The sequence below is a fragment of the Uloborus diversus genome, chromosome 7 (assembly GCF_026930045.1).
Source record: "Uloborus diversus isolate 005 chromosome 7, Udiv.v.3.1, whole genome shotgun sequence".
Taxonomy (NCBI): Eukaryota; Metazoa; Arthropoda; class Arachnida; order Araneae; family Uloboridae; genus Uloborus; species Uloborus diversus.
Window position 1 is genome coordinate 155876258 of NC_072737.1, and position 19927 is coordinate 155896184.

General features: G+C 34.3%; 1 protein-coding gene across 1 annotated transcript in view; it reads right to left on the reverse strand.

Moving 5' to 3' along the window:
- LOC129225609 (forkhead box C1-A-like) overlaps window positions 1–19536 on the reverse strand; it is a 171760-nt gene extending 152224 nt beyond the window's left edge. The window contains exon 1 of the mRNA XM_054860073.1: window positions 17738–19536. Coding sequence (XP_054716048.1) covers window positions 17800–19536 — 1737 coding nt within the window. The 3' untranslated portion in view covers window positions 17738–17799. The remainder of the gene's footprint in view (window positions 1–17737) is intronic.
- Window positions 19537–19927: the final 391 nt, after the last annotated feature.

Sequence of the window (19927 nt, forward strand, 5' to 3'; positions counted from 1 at the left end):
GATTTTTGGTGAAATTTTTTTCGCGAATACAATACTTCCTTTTTTGTAAAAGGAAGTAAAAATTCTAGATTTTTGGCAATCAAAGTACATTAGTTTCTAAGAAGGTATAACATGAAAATATCTGCAATTGATAAAGACGAGGAATAAGGGTTTTTTTTTAAATGGTAAATTTAACTTTCTTTATTTCCTTAACCTAAAAAAAAACTATACGTACAGATACCAAAGGCTTTTTCTTTCATGCAAATAAAGATTAATTACCTAGTGACAAAAGAAGGCGTTTGTCAAGAAATGAAATATGGGAACAGCGACGGAAACAGGACAAAACGAAAGTGCAAGTGGTATACCGACAACACGCCTCGGACCGGAAATTTATTTCAAGGTCATCCGTATGAATTACTAACACAAAAATAAGTATAATAGCCGACGTAATGGAAATGTGGGGGATTCTTAGCAAAGAAAAGCATTAGCTTTTCAAAACTAGTTTGCTGAATTCACTTCAGAACCAGCCATTGGGATGTTAACTGATATGAATTTAAAGAGTACTTTGCATATAATTATCATTAAGATTTTAATGTATTTCTTTGTTGCACGTGAGATTCCACGCTGGTTTTCATCGTTATAAATTTCAGCACAATTTCTTCACTAATAGTTAAGCTGAAAGTCTGGATCTCTGTCTGGATGTCTGGACTATCTAGGCACTATGTCACATAGCGCCTAGTTCGGCCGATTTTCATGAAATTTGGCATAAAATTTGTAGCATGGGAATGTGAAACTCGAAATGATTTTTTGAAAATTCGGTTTTGTTCTTTTTCTATTCTAATTTTAAGAACATTTTACCCGACAAATTATCCTAGCATGGACGATGTTAACTGATAAGAATTTAAAACGTACTTTGCATATAATTAACATTAAGATTTTAATGTATTTCTTTGTTGCACATGAGATTCCACGCTGGTTTTCATTATTATAAATTTCAGTACAATTTCTTTACTAATAGTTAAGCTGAAAGCCTGGATCTCTGTCTGGATGTCTGGACTATCTAGGCGCTATGTGACATAGCGTCTAGATAGCTTGGCCGATTTTCATGAAATTTGGCACAAAATTAGTTTGTAGCATGGGAATGTGCACCTCGAAGTGATTTTTCGAAAATTCGATTTTGTTCTTTTTCTATTCCAATTTTAAGAACATTTTACCGGGAAAATTATCCTAACATGGACGAATAGATTATCAGAACGAGGACAGCAAAATACCATAACATGGGCAAGCAAATTAACATAGCAGATTGGCGAGAAATTCATCATCCATTATTTGTAAATATACAGGAAAACGAAATCATCTTTAATTTTCTACTACGGGCAAAGCCATGCGGGTACTACTAGTATGTAAATAAATTTTCATGAAGATTATTATTTTAAACCTCATAAAGAGCTTCTTCAAAATGTGCCTAAAGCATCTATCGGGCAAAATGGGTGAGATGTCTCGCTAAAAACAGAAGTTAAATTTATAATTTAATGAATCAAAATAATTATTGCGAAACATTCTGTCAAAAACTTCTGTGAAATTCAAGAAGCTTCTTATGTTTTAAAAGTTACGATAATTTTTGAGAAACTATATTGTGTGTGAAATGAAATAAATTCATTGCTAAAAATAAAGTAAGAAATAACTACATTTAATAGCACAAATTGGAGATTACTGCAGACAAGTGTTTCGGGGACACAAGAAACCACTTTTTCAATGGAAAGTGTTTTCGTCCATAAGCTCACTTATTTTGCAGTGAGTGATCTATGTAGGAGTTGAATATTTAAGGTGGGCGAACACCCTAAATAATTTTTTTCTTCAATATTTACATCACCTTTCTAAAATGTAATATCGTCGCATCAGAGCAACAGTGGGGTATCTTAGTGTTATTCCTGGACTTAGATGTCTTAGTGTTGCTCTAAGGCAACGATATGACATAAATAACACATTTTGACTATTTGTTTATTTGAGAAAAAAAAAATTAAAAAATGTTTTTTAGTAAAAAGCCATTTTTATAGCAAAAAAAAATTATTTTTTTTAACACACAATTCCAATGCACTCACTTTTTCATAATTTTTAAATTTTTTTGTGTCTTTTTTTGGTACCAGAATATGATTTAAACCTCCAATTTGAAAATTTTTATGCGTAAAGGTTTCATGCGTAAAGATGTGAAAATTCCTCCTGAAAAAAAGTAATTTTTGCTTCTAACTTTAATTTATCATTATTTCAAATCCACATATTGCCTGTACGTCAGCTTTGAGAAGCTTATATTACAGTAATATATTCAATTACCTTTTTTGCAATGTTATAAATGTACAGAATGATTTCTTTTTTTTTTTTTTTTTAATCTCCTTTTGCTAGAGCTGTTGGCGTAAATAAAAAAAAATGAAAGCGTGGTTATGAGAAAATCAAGATAGAAATAATAAATATCAATTATAAGCAGTGCATTTGAGCTTTCAAAATTTTTTACAAATTTCTCAATAATTCGTCGTATCAAAGAAAAAAAATGGATTTTCAAAGAAGAATATCGATAATCTCAATCTTCTCTCAAAGTCAGACTGAAGGTAGGCGAAAATAAGGGTGTTCGCCTACCTTAATCAAAATAAAAAACAAGCGTTTGGTGCACTTGTAGTTCAGCTATCTCAATTTAAAATTATTATTTGTATGAATACAGTGACATCACTACCAAGGGCGGAAGGTAGGGTCAGCCCCGGGTGTCACCCAAATGGAATTGTACAAGTTTTTGAAAAATATAAATCCTTCAATTCAGAAAATTTCATTCAATGTTTTAAATTATATTTACTCTATTGAAGCAGTTGCATCACCACGAAGAACCTCTTTTTTCCCAAACATTATCAAAGTTCATCTAAAATGCATTTTTAAGACTACAAATTCGAAAATTTTTCACGGGAGAAACCCCCAGACAGTTATTATTATACTCAGCACTAGAATCGTACTGTCAATACTTAGACCTAGTAGTTGCTACCTCTTAACTTAAAAACCGAAACCCATTAACTTTCCCTGTGTTTGAAACAATTGAGGAGCGCCCAATTTCATATACCCCTTTACTTTATTGACTTCGAGACGGCCCTATGCACATAGGCTTCTAGAGCAAGTATTATAAAAAATGTTCACAGTTTTCTTTTTTGTCTTTTGTGCATTAGCAAACTTAAATTTTTTTCTAAAAGTAAAGGGTGTTTTTTTAGTAGTAGGTTCAAATAGAACACAGTTAAATGTTATTAATCGCCATGAATGTTGCTTTATTCGAAAGATGATTATTTGCCATTTTTATTTAAATATGATTTCTGCCATATGCCACCTCGGCTGGCTCGGAGAAAGTCCAATTGGAAAATCCAATTTTCTCACTTTTTGCAGCAATGCAGGACGTATGTCAGTAATAAGGTGGCGAATGTTCTCTTCCAAGGCGTCAATCGTCTGTGGCTTATCGGTGCAGACCAAAGACTCCACATAGCCCTACAAAAAGTAGTCCAGCGGTGTTAAATCGCATGATCTTGCACTCCAATTCACGGGTTCATTATGCGAAATTATTCGTTCACCGAACGTTTCTTCCTATAAATCAATTGTGATACGCGCTGCGTGACATGTTGCACCGCCTTGTTGTCTATTCATGATGAAATGGCAAACCGAACTGAACACAAAACAAGTGATAGCTATCAAAATGGCACACATATCAAACAGTGTTGCCAACTTAAAGTTCTATACCTCTAAAAAAAACACCCTTTACGTAGATGCTTAGTTGTTTCTGAACATTGTAAGAATTTCATGTTAACATACAACACTAACAACTTTTTTCTTTCTTTTTTTGCTTTTGTAACGGGGGGGGGGTAACACCACAAATTATCGCCGCAGTGCCACCCATGCTAGGTACGCCACTGAATGAATATTAAACTTTTTCAAAACTCTACAAATTGGTTTTGTCCCCGTTTATCCAGAGATCCAGATAAACAAACGAGGTTCTACTGTAACTCCCTTCGTCTCTGCAGCGGAAATAGTTCTTACTCTTCGCGGGAGAAGTCTCTAAAACTGCGGGGAGGAATTGGGAGGAATCGTTCGGAGGAAATGAAATCAATCGAGCAAAAGTTAGGAAGTAAAGAATGGGATCGTTTCCGAAACTTTAAAAGTATTTTTTTTTTCTTTTCTGAAAGAGCATGCTTTAAAGCATAGCATTGGACCATTTTTAAAATAATTTGACAAGGTTCAATATTTTTCAACGATTATTTTAATCGCTGCGCAGATTCAATTTCATAATTACGCATCTGCACATGACATCACAAGTGATGAAATGCCATTCACTGATGCGATTAGCACAGCGCGCAATATATAATTCGCTTCTTTACTCACATGTACTGGCAACCATATGGTTGATAGCAAGAGTAGAGCGCAATATTTAATTCGCTTCTCAATTATCATAACCTGGAAACGTGGTAGACAGCAAGCGTCAGCATTCAGCGCACCAGTGTAAATGCGCGCCAAAGTTCATCACTTGTGACGTCATAAAGACCAAGCCTTGTTTGAAAAATCGGACATTTTAAAAAAATAATTAAAATTAAACGTTTTGAAAATAAAAGTTTTTCCTCGTTCCATGTTTTTTTTTTTTTTTTTTTTTTGTGCAATCACGATTGATTATTGTTCTCCATTTGACTGTTTTGAATTCCTGTGATTTTATTTTCCCACCACCTCCCTCTGCCAGCACCACCGTCGCGTCGACCGGCCTCACGATGCTGCTCCTCTTGCGAAAACCGTCTCCAGGTTGCGTCCATATCTCAGACACACACACATACACACACTCACACCTGCGCACAGACACAAACACACACTCCTACACACACACACACACACACACACACACACACATATATATATATATATACATACACACAACGAACACACGCACCCACACACTTGCGCCTACGCAAACAAACACGCGCATTCATACACACACGCTCGTGATTGCGAAAAACTTAATTTGAATTCAAGATGCCAAAAATTCAAATTAATATATTTTTTTTTCCTCATTCTATCAACTTTAGTGATTAAAAGTAGTACCTTTCACTGATGGAGACAACCCCATTTCTTCTTTCTTTGAAGGAAGTTGAACTTTAGTGCGGTATATTTAAAACGACTTAAAAAGTACTGTCGGGTGGTTACAAGTTTCGTAATCGTGTTTTCGTATTTGCACTTGTCTAGTCAATTTATAGAATGATTTTTAAGCTTTCGGGTCTTACCAGTCAATATTTTTGAATGTTCAAGCAAAACTTTGAGAATCAGACGATGTTTTTTAGAGCTCAGACAGTATTTTTTCAAGCAATCAAGATTACTTGTTGATTTCACTTTGCCGTAGTTTTTAATTCGTTTTGTATTGATTGTAAAGAGCAAGCCGTACTATAATTGCTTGAAGAATTGTTTTAGCACTCACATAACGGGTAATAAATATTGCTTTTTTTCGTTGGTAAAAATATAGTGTTTAATTTCATTCATTTTATTTTTTATTTACTTTATAGAATTTCTCTCGGATTGGATTTTTTTTTCTTTGTTCCTATTCTATTTCTATGGACTTTTGGAATATTTTTTGACTTTAAACGCTTATATACAGAAATTCTGAATGATTGTTCCTTAAATCATATCTGACTCGAGATTATTACCAAAGATAGCAAACTGAATCCATTTAGAACATATTTTTCTTTTCATTTAGTCTGCCTTAAAAGAAATTGCTTCGTTTTTTAATTATATACGATTATTATTTTGACAGTAGCTTTCATTTTCTCGGTATTTGCTCACATTTCTTGCTGCATGTATAATTATAATTTTTTTTTATTACTTGCATCATACAGTTTTCATGACTTTTAAAATAGTTCGTAAGTAAATAACTTTTAGAAACACAAAGAAATCAGGTATAAATCATAGAATGAAAAAAAAATGTTTCACAAAAAGTAAAAACCATGTTCTAATGTCTGAATGCTATTATTGATAGCAAAAACATTAATTTGTTAAAAACAAATTCATTTCTTTAAAATGTATTTTTTCCGCCTTTCTTTCTCTTTTTTTTTCTTCCAAAAAATATTTTTACGCTTATCACAAAATTTCGGTTCTTAATATTAGTTTAAAATTTAAAGTTTCCTGGCCTCTGAATTAAGCTTTTGAATATTGGGAAAAGAAATTTAAACAGTATTCTACATAAATAATAAGTTTAGATCAGTGTTTCTCAACCTGTAGTCCGCAGACCTGTATTCCGCAGATTGGTGGTCCACGAACAGCTAGTGAAAATAAATTATGTTAACTTATAATCTCTGGTCCGCGGACCATTAGAACAGCTAGTAAAAATTATTCTAAACCATTTTTATTAATTAATTAAATTTATTTAGATAAAAACTTTTGTGTGTGTGTGTACTCGTTTCATTACACCTAAAATAATTGTTGTGAATTTACTATTACTACGTTTTTGAGTAAGAAATGTACCAAGTGGTCATCAATAGTAAAAAGGTTGGAAACCACTGATTTAGATAACGCAAATCGCCAAATCTTCGTTGTGATTTGGACAAAAATAAAAATACCAAATATTGAAAAGAGACATTAAACCTGCAGTGAATAACCAGTTATTTAGCCCTTTAAAATTAAAAGAAAATAGTTTTGTACATGAAGCGATCAAGTTTCAATTGAAAAGTGTGATGTTAAATCATCGGCTCCTACATAATTTATTTAAGAATATTTCAAAGTCTCTGATAATAATTTCTTCTCTTTTTCGAATACTTGTTTTATATTTACTGCACAAGTTAAATTAGGTATTGTCATAAATTTTATATTTCCAGCTATGCCTAAAAATGTTTTTAATCTTTTTTAATTTTCCAAGAGTTTATTCTTTTATTAGAATCTTCCTACTAACAGGTAAAATGTAAACAAGTAACAAAGTGGGGTTTTTTTTTTTTTTTAATATATATATATTTGTATTTCTAAAACTATTTCATAAATGAATGCTTCGATATTAGTTTTTCTTAGGAAAAAAATATCAAACGTTTTATTTCAAGTGAAGTTCAAGTACATTTGGAGTTATGTTTAGAATAAATGAAAATATATTTTTAAGAATATCTAAAACTGGAGTGCAACTATTGAGCAAATGCGATTCAACACTAATTTGCTTATGTCTTTAAGGAGACTAAATTCAAAAGAGAAAAAGTAATTCGCAAATACAATTGTTTCAAAGTAGGAATCACTTTTCTGGGGGGAGGCGTTACAGTTATAAATTTAAAAATTAACAATGTAACACAAAATTGCAGGGGAAAAAGTACGGAACATTTTAAAGAACCCTTTGAGTAAGATGTACAGTAGAACCTCTCAATAAGAGACACTAAATGGACTGGACATTTTGTCCCTTAAATGCAGGTGTCCCTTCTTCGGAGGTATATGAGTCGATGCATGCAATATATTAAAAATTACACACATATATTAAAAATACACAAATTAAAAATTAAATGAAAAATTAAGATAGAAATTATTTATAATTAAGATTAACTACTGTGTTTTCTACTTAGTACTTAAGTTTTCTATTCGAAGCTTGTCGACAAGGGCACCCATATAGGGGGCAAAGGGGGGCTCGAGGCCCCCCCCCCTTAGAAAAAGAACTTCCTTGCTTTTAGTATTTTTTCTTTGCAAAAATATTTTTTCTCCAGCCATTAATGAATAAATAATTAAAAATGTCAAATTTTAATGACTCTAATCCGTCCTGAAATCTGCCTCCATGGGGAAAATATCCTGCTAAACCATGGTTAAAATTTCTGAGACTCCCCTTACAATTTTGCATATGGGCGCCCATGCTTGTCGATGGTCATGCATTATATAGCAGTAAATTTGTAGTTTTAAAAATAGTGGAAAAATCACCCCCCCCCCTCATTATCTCATGGGGCAAAATGAAAAATAACAGTTTTCTATGAAATATTTTCTTTTTGATTATTAGAAATGTTTTTCATCAAATAAATATGAAAATAAAAGAAATAATGAAAACAAAAATTAATGCAAAATGGAACCATAAAGGAAGGATAAATTAATTGATCAATTAACGTGAGAGAAAAATAAATGAGTGAATAAAATTTTGAATGAATTAGAAAATAAGTGAATGAATGATTAAATATGTGAATTACTGAATGAAGGAAACAATGATTTTTTGAAAAAATGAATACGTAAATTGTTTTAAAAAAAAGGTCTCAATTCATATTCAAAATATTAATTACGAGAATTTTTATCATTTTAAGTGCCAATGAGATTAGTAAGTTACCGCCCTATAGCCAGGACTAAGGCAGAAATACATGAAATATACCTCCAGCTCAGTCATTCCAGCAGAGGACTGCAGTTTAGTGCTAATTAGCACTCATCACCCCGGCATAGGAAGTGACTGAGCTGGAGGTGGAAAACCTAATAAGGAAGCCAAGAGTGCCAAACAAACTGGTAGCTAATATAAAATTAGCACTGAGCAGAAGAGTGACCGACGCAATGGTTCGGTTCAACTCGAAGATTGAAGGCAAGGCATGGTATTTTCAGTAAGTTACCGCCCTATAATACGAAACTGCAGTCCTCGGCTGGAATGACTGAGCTGGCGGTGTATTTCATGTAATGAGATTAGTATTTCTTCAATAGAAAATGAATACCTTCTTGTAAACAATAAGATAAAGGTTGAACATTTCGAAGAACGACTGACCGGAATTATATTTTCCCCGTCTAGGAAAGGAAGGAATGTAAATAATATTTCATGTATACTAGGCATTAATTTTAACTAAGATAATTTTTACTCAAAAAATACTATATCAACAGCCACATTAGGCACAAGGAAAAAGCTATAATAAAAAAAAGTAGTCATCGTTTAAATAACGTATTTTTTTTTTTTTTTCTTTTTTTTTTGCACAACATTTTTTTACGGGGTCAAAATCTTATTTTTCATGCTTTAAGTTCTAACATCTGTCACTTAATACTGAATTTTAAGGACGTATTTTTTATTTCAATTTTCCTTCTTTTTTTTTTAAACCAGATTTTTTTTTTAAATTCTCAAGCAGATGACTTTAAATATCCAGCCTAAAGACTTTCAAAATTGCCGTTTAAATTGTACAGTGAAACCTCCCTTAACGGACACTCCCGAATAACGGACACCTCTATTAACGGACATTTTTGCAAGTCCCAGTCCCTCAATATAGGTCATTCCATGTAATTCACTCTGAATAACGGACACTCCGAATAACGGACAGTTATTTCACAAAAAAATTTCCTTGCGATCGTAGCGCTTCCGGTTTTTTTTTATTTTCACAGAATATCTTAGTAACTGCTTGCCTTACAAAGCTTTTCATCCTCCACAACTGATATTCCACCCCACCCGCGTCATTTCCTTATCACTGTTTCTTGGAATTAAAAGGGTGGTAAGGGGCAGAGGCAGCGATTGGGGCTTAAAAGTTGGGGGCAGAAAAAAAAAAGAACTAAAAGACATGGTACTTTTTGCGGGCAGCAAAAAATGAAAAAGTAAAAAAAGTCATAATTTTGTAACGGCTAGTTTTGAGAGTATTGAAGCAGATAAGTGAACTGATGTCAGCCTAACAATTAACGTACGTTTTTCTTAAGATTTTAATGAATTTTGTACACAATAACTATTCAAAAGTTAAGATAAAAAAGAAGAAACTGGGCGCTTTTTCTAAGTGGGGCTCTCGGGAGATGCAATTGAGCAGACCGGCGCCGCACAGTGGAGTATTTGACTGAAAATCCTGGCCAAAAGTCCAAAATTAAAAATTTACCCGATTTTAATGAAAATTTATTCCATGATAGTTGACTAACTGGTGCATCGATCGGCACCTGTTTTGAAAACTTGAGTCACATACAATTGCTCATAGCCTCAGTGAAAGATGAGATTTCTATAAGAATTTTCGCTTTTTTGTTTCGTTTCAGCTTAATTATTACGTTTCAATGTAGATTTTTTTGTGGCTTTCTAAATGAATGGAATTGAACCAAACCAATTTTACGGTATTAAGAAATGTCAGGGCTTAGTGCTAATTATAAATCAAAGTAAATATTTTTATTTTCTTTTAGTGAAAAAAATAAAGAAAACTTGGTACGTGAGGTTTTTAAAGGCTTTTCGCCTTAATTTATAACTAGAGAAAGCTTTTTAAATGGGTGTCGGGCTTGGTCGGGCTGTTTTGAAAGTTGCATCGTATTTGGCAAAGTCTCTAGTGCTAATTTCAGAAAAAAAATCTTCCGCCTACAACTGCCCTTTTTTTAAATGATTTTTTTTAAAAAAAAGTGCATAATCCGATCTTTTTGTGACAAGTCATGATTTTAAACTGAATTTACCTACAAAGATTTAATAAATTTGCAAAAAAGTTATCATAAGTACTACTGAATGAAAAGATCGACATATTTGAGCGCACAAACAACAAAGAAATTTCAGACACGAGTTTCATGGTTATGAGAAACCGCTTCATCAATGTGTAAAGATGTAAGTTATGGAATGAGAATCATCCAATTAATTTCGAAAACGCTTACCTTTATGCATCGCTAAAGAGATTCACTGCACCCCTAAAACATGTGTTTGCGTTCAGTTATGTTAATTTTCTCATGTACGTTAATGAGTTAATAAATTAAATTATTTTGTGATCTCGCTAAGAAAATTTGCTCTTCCTTAAAATTGAGATAGATTTTAGATAAAATAAATAAATATTTATATTTTTTCAGATCATTGCTGCAAATAATGTGCCGGGGGAGGGGGTCTTTCCCCCTTATACATAGCAAAAGAGGGGAAATACCCCCCCCCACACACACACACACACTTGCTAGCGTTAGGAGACAATTGTAATTGTCTCCTAACGTTCCTACGCTAGCGAGCTATCCATATTTAAGACATTTTACCTACTCATTGTGAAATTAAAGTTATATAAAATTTTAGTTCCAAATTTGTTCGTACAATTTTTAGCGGGACACATCACACGATGTAAAACTAAGGATCGACCCAAAGTACGAGTACAATATATACAATTCAAAAACAAAGAGCTTTTGAATATCCATTTTCGAGTGTTTTTACAGTTATAATATCCTAGTTCATTTATTTATTTTTTTTTTCAATAGAAAAAAGGTTCTTTGTAACCCCGAAACCCTTGTCTTTAATTCTTTTTGTGCATGATTAACTCAGGGTTTTAATAACTGAAACCAAACGAAAAGAATAAAACTGATTATTTTTTTGGTTTCAAATTAGTGTTTTGTACAGAATACTAGGATTTTTTTAACCGCTTTTTGCTCTTTTCCCCCCTTGAACAGTGCACTTAATTACATATCTTCAAAGGAAAACAGCAATTCGCATCGAACATGTTTACTTATCACTTGTCTAAGCATTATTGGCAAAGAGCCAACCGTGGCATTCATTTCGGATCGAGTGAAAATTATTGAAAATTTTTATTTCAACTCATTGAAAAAAAATTCATTATAAATCAGTGAAAGAACATAACTTCACCGTTTTCGCTGTAAATGAAGGTAAGGTGTTTATATTATTTCCTTAAAAAGTTTCAGAGCCATAACATGATTAGAATATTGGATGCAAGAATTTTAGTTTACATGGATTGAATAATTGAAAAAAGTCGAAAAAGTGACCTCCCTTTGTAAATTCTTAGAAATTCGGTTAATTACGTTAGAACTTCAAACAAACCATAATCTTGAAGAAAATTATTTTTCCTATCTAGTGATGCATTGGGTTTTTTTCTACGTTTACTAGGATCGTTTTTACGGTCGTAAACATGCATAAGTCTAAACCGTGGATAAAATATTAAATATTTCATTTTCTAATTCAAATTTTAAAAATCGAGTTTCAAATTGTAACATTAGACATTTCAGACAACTTGTATACCAAGTTTCATGTCTATAAGTGGGATAGCTTCGCCGTACAGCGCACAAACGCACACAAGGATGTCGCCTTCAGAAGGGTGAAAATTTCAAACTAGTTTTGGCCAGGATTTTCAGTCAAATACTCCACTGTGCGCCGGTAGTAGTCGGCTTTATGGCGCCGTGGTTTCGTTGGGTTGTTTAATTTTTAGATATGAAAATGATTGCCCATATTCAAGGTCATATTGCCAACTGTCAATCATGCAATAGTGATACTCGAGATAAAATAAATAAATTAACCATAAAAAGTGTGTGGGGGGAGGGGGGTTGCTCCGTCGAATCGCCGTCGTTGGTAATGCAAAAAAGAGATGTCAAACTGTTTTAACTGATTACTTTAATTGATTAAATGCTTTTTAAGACAAGTGTGTGCTGTCAGTATACCTTTATTAAGAAAAAGCAGATTAATTACACTTGACGTAAAATGTAGTAAACCTTTCGCAATTGTTTCGATTGTGTTCTACAAAGGGAACAACAGCCCATTTTGAAAAAGGTAAATTAAGTAGTTCCTCCTAATAGCGGACACCTCCCAATAACGGACAAAACTTCTAGTCCCTTGACTGTCCGCTATTCGGAGGTTTCACTGTATTTACAAGCCATCCCAGTCTTATTTAGCTTCTTCACTTGTATACTTTGTTCTTTTTATTGTTTATGATTTTATATTGGTTTCTGTAGATATCAAAATTGTTCCAGGGTGTGTCGCTCCTGAACTGTTCTGTTCCCCCCAGTCATCACATTGGGTCGGTGCGATGGTGATTGGTGGGGTTTAAATAAAATAAATAAATAAACCAAATTTCAGCTACATTTTTCAGATTTAATTTTTTTATACCAGAGTCAGCGGGTATTTTTTTGAGTGGGAATGCATGCATGCTTGATTTTTCAAAGTTTTCCAGGAGGGGGGGGGGGGCGAAGTCGCCAGAATACATACAAGGGGAACACTATAACAGGACCGTCATTTGGATTTAAAAAACATATTATAATTTTGCTTTTTGCATGTGTTTTGAAATTTTTTTTTTCAATAAAATGCATTGAATATGTTATGTACCCTTGCCCTTCCCCCCCTCCAACACCTGAAAATTTTTGAAATGACTGGCCTGATTACTACATTATGTTTTTTAAATCCTAGGGTTGGATCATTTGCTGAGTCCCTCTCTGAAAAAGGAATTGACCCTCTCCATCTCTCTTACAAACTTTGAAATAACGGAGCTGAACTTCATAAGATAATTCATGTGAATAAAACTTTTTGTTCCAATCTTGGCATTGCGCAATGCAAATATTTGAAGTATATAATTTTCGGATACAAAATCAATGCATGAGGCCCTATGATTTATGTCTTATTTGCAGACCCAGCAATTCGAATTTTTCTGGGAGAGGGAGACAACAGTCCTGCCATTTGGACGATCATTTGGATGTCAATTGACACCCTCCTTCCTCCCGGATTTAAGAAACACAATGTAATTATGCAATTTTGTATGTATTTTTGTTTTTTTCTCCTTAAAATGTATTAAATACAAACCCTTTTCCCCCTTTCCCCTGGAAATGTTCCTTATCTTCAATGCAAATCTTTACTAATAATAAAGCTGAAAGTCTCTCTGTCCGGATCTCTCTCTGTCTGTCAGGATCTCTGTCTGTCCGGATCTCCCTCTGTCTTCCAAGACCGTTCAGCCGATTTTCATGAAATTTGGCACAAAGTTAGTATGTAGTCTAGGGGTGTGCACCTCGAAGCGATTTTTTGAAAATTCGATGTGGTTCTTTTTCTATTCCAATTTTAAGAACAAAATTATCATAAGATGGACGAGTAAATTACGAAATCATCATATCGTTGAACCGTAACATGGGCACAAGCCAATTGGCAAAATACGAAATTATCATAACGTGGAACCCTAACATAGGTACAAGCCAATTGGCGAGAAAATTCACCACACATTATTTGTAAATATACAGGCGAACCAAAAGACCTTTTAATTTTTCTATTACGGGCAAAGCCGTGCGGGTACCACTAGTTTTATATAAAAAGAGCGGCAACAAAAACCACGCCCACGTATCAGTAAAATCGGTCAGTGGACGCAAATAAGGGATGTGCCCAAGGGATTCCGAACCCGCTATTACCTTTCAATTGTTTGGTTTTCTATAATCCTACATTTATGTAGTAGTCACCTCACCATATGCATTGTTAAGCTAGTGACAGCAAAGTCAAATATTCTTTCATTAATTGCATTTCACGATTCTACATGAAACGCGCATATTCTTTCAAACAATGTAAATCTATTTTGATTTTCAGGTGTAAAAATATCATATTTAAATTATATTGTAAAAATAAGTGATAACATCGTAAAGAAAACAAGTCATATTTTTGTCTTTTGTGGAAAAATGAGTGTGTGTGTGTGTACGAGAAGAAGAAAAACAAAATATTCTGGAAGAGAAAAAAGCTTCTCGGTCGACAGCAAATGATTTGCATTTTTATTATTTTTGAATAATAAAAAAAGTAAATTTCTTAATTCTAGTGCTTCCTGGCAATTAAGCATTTGTTATTAATAATTTATTTTATTAATTAAAACTTATTTATTTACTCAGTAATTTATTTTTGATGTTTTGTGTTTCCGACAATCGATAAAATTTAAAGAATATGTTTGGCAACATATTGGGGTATGATTCGTGAATGGTCGACTTCCGACCCTCAACTCCCCCCCCCCCCCCCCTTTCCGATTGAAAAATTCCTGTTTGCGGCTCTGATTATGGTTGGTTACATAAGTTTATGAAATAATTCCTTATTCATACCCGTCGTCGTAGTGCATTTTGGACATGTTTAGAAAATACATTACAACCTTGTGTATCCGGAAAAACTGTGACTGAAGGCTATTCGGATAAACGAAAACCCAAATAATCCTGGTAATCTTTACTCATAATAAAGCTGAAAGTCTCTCTGTCTGGATATCTGGATGTCTGGATCTATGTCTGTCAGGATCTCTGTGACGCGCATAGTGCCTTTTTTCATGCGCTGCTAATTTTCATTAAATTTGACACAAAATTAGTTTGTAGCATGGGGGTGTGCACCTCAAAGTGATTTTTCGAAAATTCGATTTTGTTCTTTTTCTATTCCAATTTAAGAACATTTTACCGGGCAAATTAAAATAACGGGGACGAGTAAATTACCAAATTATCATAACGTGGAACCGTAACATGGGCGAGCCATTTTACATAGCAAATTGGCGAGAAATTCATCATCCATTGTGCGGGTACCGCTAGTATGGGTAATAAATAGACTTGCCAGACGTCCCGGCTTTCAGACAAAATCCCGGTGTCCCGACCAGTTTATTTCATGTCCCGTAAAAGATAAATTTAATTACTCATGACCAAAAAAATTTTAAAATAATTAACTGATCAAGGATAATTACTTTGTCGTTTGTAACATTGAATTGAAATTGCAATTTTGAAATTAATATTGGATTAGCTTGTGAAGATTTTTACAACAAGATTACAACCAAAAAAGAGTTTCTAAAAAAAGCCCTAGTCAAAAGGAAAAGTATCTGAAAATATTGTTCAATTCTTTATTCCTAATTGAAAGTGTTTCTTCTAACTAAAATAACTTTCGAATACCAACATACAAGAAGAAAAAATTTTTAATTTATCTGCTTGAGTCATTTCTTTTTCCCTTGTTATAGGTTCATAATTAGTGACTATTTACTCATGTCATTGAGAATGAACTGCCCTTAATATATTCTAAAAGCCAGCCAGGGGTGTGTACCCTTTTGAATATTCGCAACGCGGGGGGAGGGGGGGCATTCCGGTGTCCCGGTTGAACATTTCAGAAATCTGGCAAGCCTAGTAATAAGCAGCATAAATCTTTAAATAAGCTTGCTTAAAATTCATTACGATAAAAATATATATATATATATATTTACAAAATTACTTAGAATATTATAAAATACAATAAAAATCATAAAATTAATTTTTCGCACCATTTCCTAACAGGAACTGGCCCACTGTGTGTCACCAAATTCGGCATTTGAATGAAACACAGTCACATGAATATTTTATCGCTAAACGGTCAAAATAAAAAAACGAATGTTTACTCTCGTTGTAGATGCGTTCTTGCTGTCATATTTTAAAAATATCCATGTCAAAAAAATAAATAAATAAATAAATAAATGGAATAAAATAAAATAAAATAAAATAATTGCTAGAAATGTTTTTGGGATTATCAGGAGATCCGGATTAACTAGGGACGGATAAGCGAGGGTTTACTGTAATTATAATTTTTTGTGTAACTTTTTATATGTGCTCATCAATATTATTCAAAAAAAGCGAAAAGGAATACGAAAGTTCGCTCATTTTTGACTTATAGACAAGCGCACCTCCCTTCTGTGACCCGACTGTTGACCTTGAAAAAAACCATAGCTTTATCAATTTCTCTATTCAGAGACATGACCTGATTCAATCCGAACCAAGCATTTGGAAAAAGAGGAAAAAAATTGCGCCCAAAGAAGCTATTGCTGCAATAGACTTATCACGATTATTTCATCAACTGACTCCTCCGCAAGCAAAGAAGCTTGGGCATCGCTCGCTTTGATTTCCATTCAAATGGGGGATGGTAGAAGAAACGTGACGAAAACCGGCTGACAGTAATGTCGCAGCAGTTGTGTTATTTGAGTAGATAAACTGATAGTGAGAAAAATGCTATCAGTTTTATACACAGAACTGCACCTGAAAATTTATCATGGATTCGATAAATCCACATACCAAACAGAAATATTTTTTTGGTTTTTCTTTATTGGAAAAGAATTTTTACTTTTAATGTGAGAAAATAACAAACGATTTAACTCTTTCAAATTTGCTACTTTATAAGTCGGACATAACTTACATTAGCATTCACTTTTGTGTCATCAATTTTAAATCACTTTTTAAGAAAACAGATTTCATTCTTATTATTTTCTTGATTTGTAATTTTTCAAAACATTTACTTTATGTAGTTTATTTATTCTGCTTTGTTATGCAGACCGATTTATTTGAAATATTCACCAAAACTCCTACAAGTAAATACTCATTAATTATGCTATTAAAATCGAATATTTTCCCAAAATGATTAAAAACATATTCCTATCATTCAATCATCAAGTAAACCTTGGGTTAGACACATAAATATAGTAGCTAAACCTTAAGTTAATAGCAACATAACTTGTTTTTAGACAAAATGAAAATTTAATTCAACGAAGGCAATAATTTTGGTTAAATTTTAATTCAAATTGCAAAAGTTGGATTAAAATTATATTATATTAAATATTAAATGTATACAACATATATATTGCTCGAATTTGCAACATATGGATTGCAAAATGCAATGTATATATAGACATATATCTTTAAAATTGCTTAAGGGAAAAATATGTAGCTTTTTCAATTACATGAGCTACTTTAAGTGTAAAAGCAAGCAATGGAATTTAAAAACTACTTTCAGTTACATACGTCAATTAAATAACTCTAATGATTTCATATTTAGGCAGCTCAATATATTAAATAATGAAATACAATTAAGTATTTCAAAACATTTCCTGTCTTTTTTTTTTTTTTTTTTTTGATAAAGCATTAATTTAATTTTGAAATCAATATTTTCCAAAGACCTGATCATTGAAATATGAATAATGTGATTTAGAATACTGAAATACCATTTAATTGCCACTTAGTCTTTATTTTCCGATTATATACATATTCTTTAAACACATCACATTGAAAATATCTTCAGTACTTTCACAATTTTGGAATATTTAGTCTTTAAAAGTCTACTTGAAGAAATAGCAAAAAATCTTACCGACAATAGGTGCCATTTCATCTGTAGTCTGAATCATCAAGATCTATTTACAACAGTTCAAATTAAAACCTTGAGTAGTCATAGCCGTACACTGTTGATGCTGTCCTATGACTATAATTCGATGCTGCGTTGACACCGAAATTCATCTGACAACTAGGATTAACAACTCCAGTTGTAGAAGACGAAGATATGAGGCGTTGACTATCAAACATGTCTCTCACTACAAAATTACCATTCGCATCAGCATACAGGGAACAGTCCGTTGAAGAGTTTTGCAATGGATAATTCCAACTGGCACTCGAAGCATTAGATGTCACTGTAGCATTTCTGTTCATATAAGAGGTCTGTTGTGGGGATCCTGGCATCGATAGAACACCATGACTCGGAACCATGTTGTACTGTCCGGTCTCGTCAAGACCTTGGTTCATGCCCACAGGAAGTCCACTGCTGTTGCTGTTGCTAGAGCTAGCTCTCACACCGGTTCTTGACACCACACTGTTTCTGCCACTAGTCTCTCGATCGAAACCACAATTTGGTGACACTGAACAGTTATAATTTAAAGTTGATGAAGTTGGTGAAGCTGAGCAAGGGGGAAGAGCGAGGCTTGAACAAGAAAAGCCACTGGTTCGCGAACCGTATGACAAGGTGTTCAGTCCGTTAGTGTTGGCACATGATCTGAGGTTGGAATTCATGCCAGTGCGGGATAAACTGTTGTTTATTGCCTCTGACATTTGGCTGTTCGGAGAGGGAGCTCTAGGATCTCTAACCAACAAATCCACTGAAAAGTTTGATATGGGGGTTCCATCAACGATTGAAGCATCGACAAAGGAAGATGAAGTAACTGGGCTAATATTGTTTGGTATGGAAGGACTAGTCTTCATTCTGTCGAACTTGCAATCTCCGGCCATGACTATCCTTTGCATGCAGGAAGGGTTAAACAGGAGATTATTGTGGCGATGGTCCAACAGGTCATCATCCATGGGTTCTATCTTGGGGGTCAAAGAACATTGCTGCTGTATGTGATGACTGCTGCGTTGCTGTTGAGGAGAAGTAGAGGAGTGACGGTCGCTACGAGTCGATGATGCCTCCATGTTGTTGTTAGGGACGGCAGCGGCGGTGGCGTTTGTTTTCATTGCGAGATTACTGCCAGTCTGTTCCGCCTGAACGCTCTCTTTCCCCTGTTGTTCTTCCCGCTTGGAAGAAGGCTGTTGTTTTTTCAAGAGATTCTCTTCCTTTTCTCGGAGGGCATCTTTCTTCTTGAAACGACGTCGCCTTCGCAAGTAGCTTCCGTTGTCGAACATGTTGATACTGTCCGGGTCCAGGGTCCAGTAACTGCCCTTACCGGGCTTTTTGTCGTCTCGCGGGACTTTCACGAAACAGTCGTTGAGGCTGAGATTGTGTCGGATGGAATTCTGCCAACCCTGCTTGTTCTCCCGGTAGAACGGAAAGCGGTCAATAATAAACTGATAGATCCCATTGAGCGTTATTTTCTTCTCCGGTGAGTTCTGGATAGCCATTGTGATCAATGCGATGTATGAGTACGGAGGCTTAACCATATCCTTCGACGGCTGGCCTGATGTTTGGTGCATAGCAGCTGGTGAGGCGTACGGGGCAGCATATGGGGAAGGTCTCACGACTGCTGTCGTACCATAGCGTTCCACGGCTTGCTGCTGATGTTGGTTCGTCGTGCCGACGTACGGAGGCATGACACCGTTGCCTGCGGCAGCGGCATTCATTCCCATGCTCGAATATCCGTCGTAGCGGTAATAACCATGATGCTCTCCGTAAAGCGGGTGCATCGCTTCTGATGAAAAAAACCACTACACAGCACACACCTTTTGAGTTGGGAAAAAAATGCGCAAAAAAGACAGAGAAAGATACGATGGTAAAAAAGATACGGATTTTTTTTCTCTTTTTTTAATCTCCGATTCTCGAATAGATCTCTAAGCGCCGAGAGATGACTTCAGCTCAGAGTAAAAAACTTTCTCTCCGTCGGAAGAAAAAAAGAAGAGGCTGGCACGGAACCAAAACCGAACACTGCATCACGCCGCATGTGTGCCCGCTCATGCGTTGCTTTGCCGCACGACTGACGACTTCACCAGCGATCGGAGAGGCAGGCAGGAACGAGTGTAGGAGCGAGAGAAAAGGAAGTGCAAGAGAAGGAACACTCAACCGAGGGTGGGGAAGAAT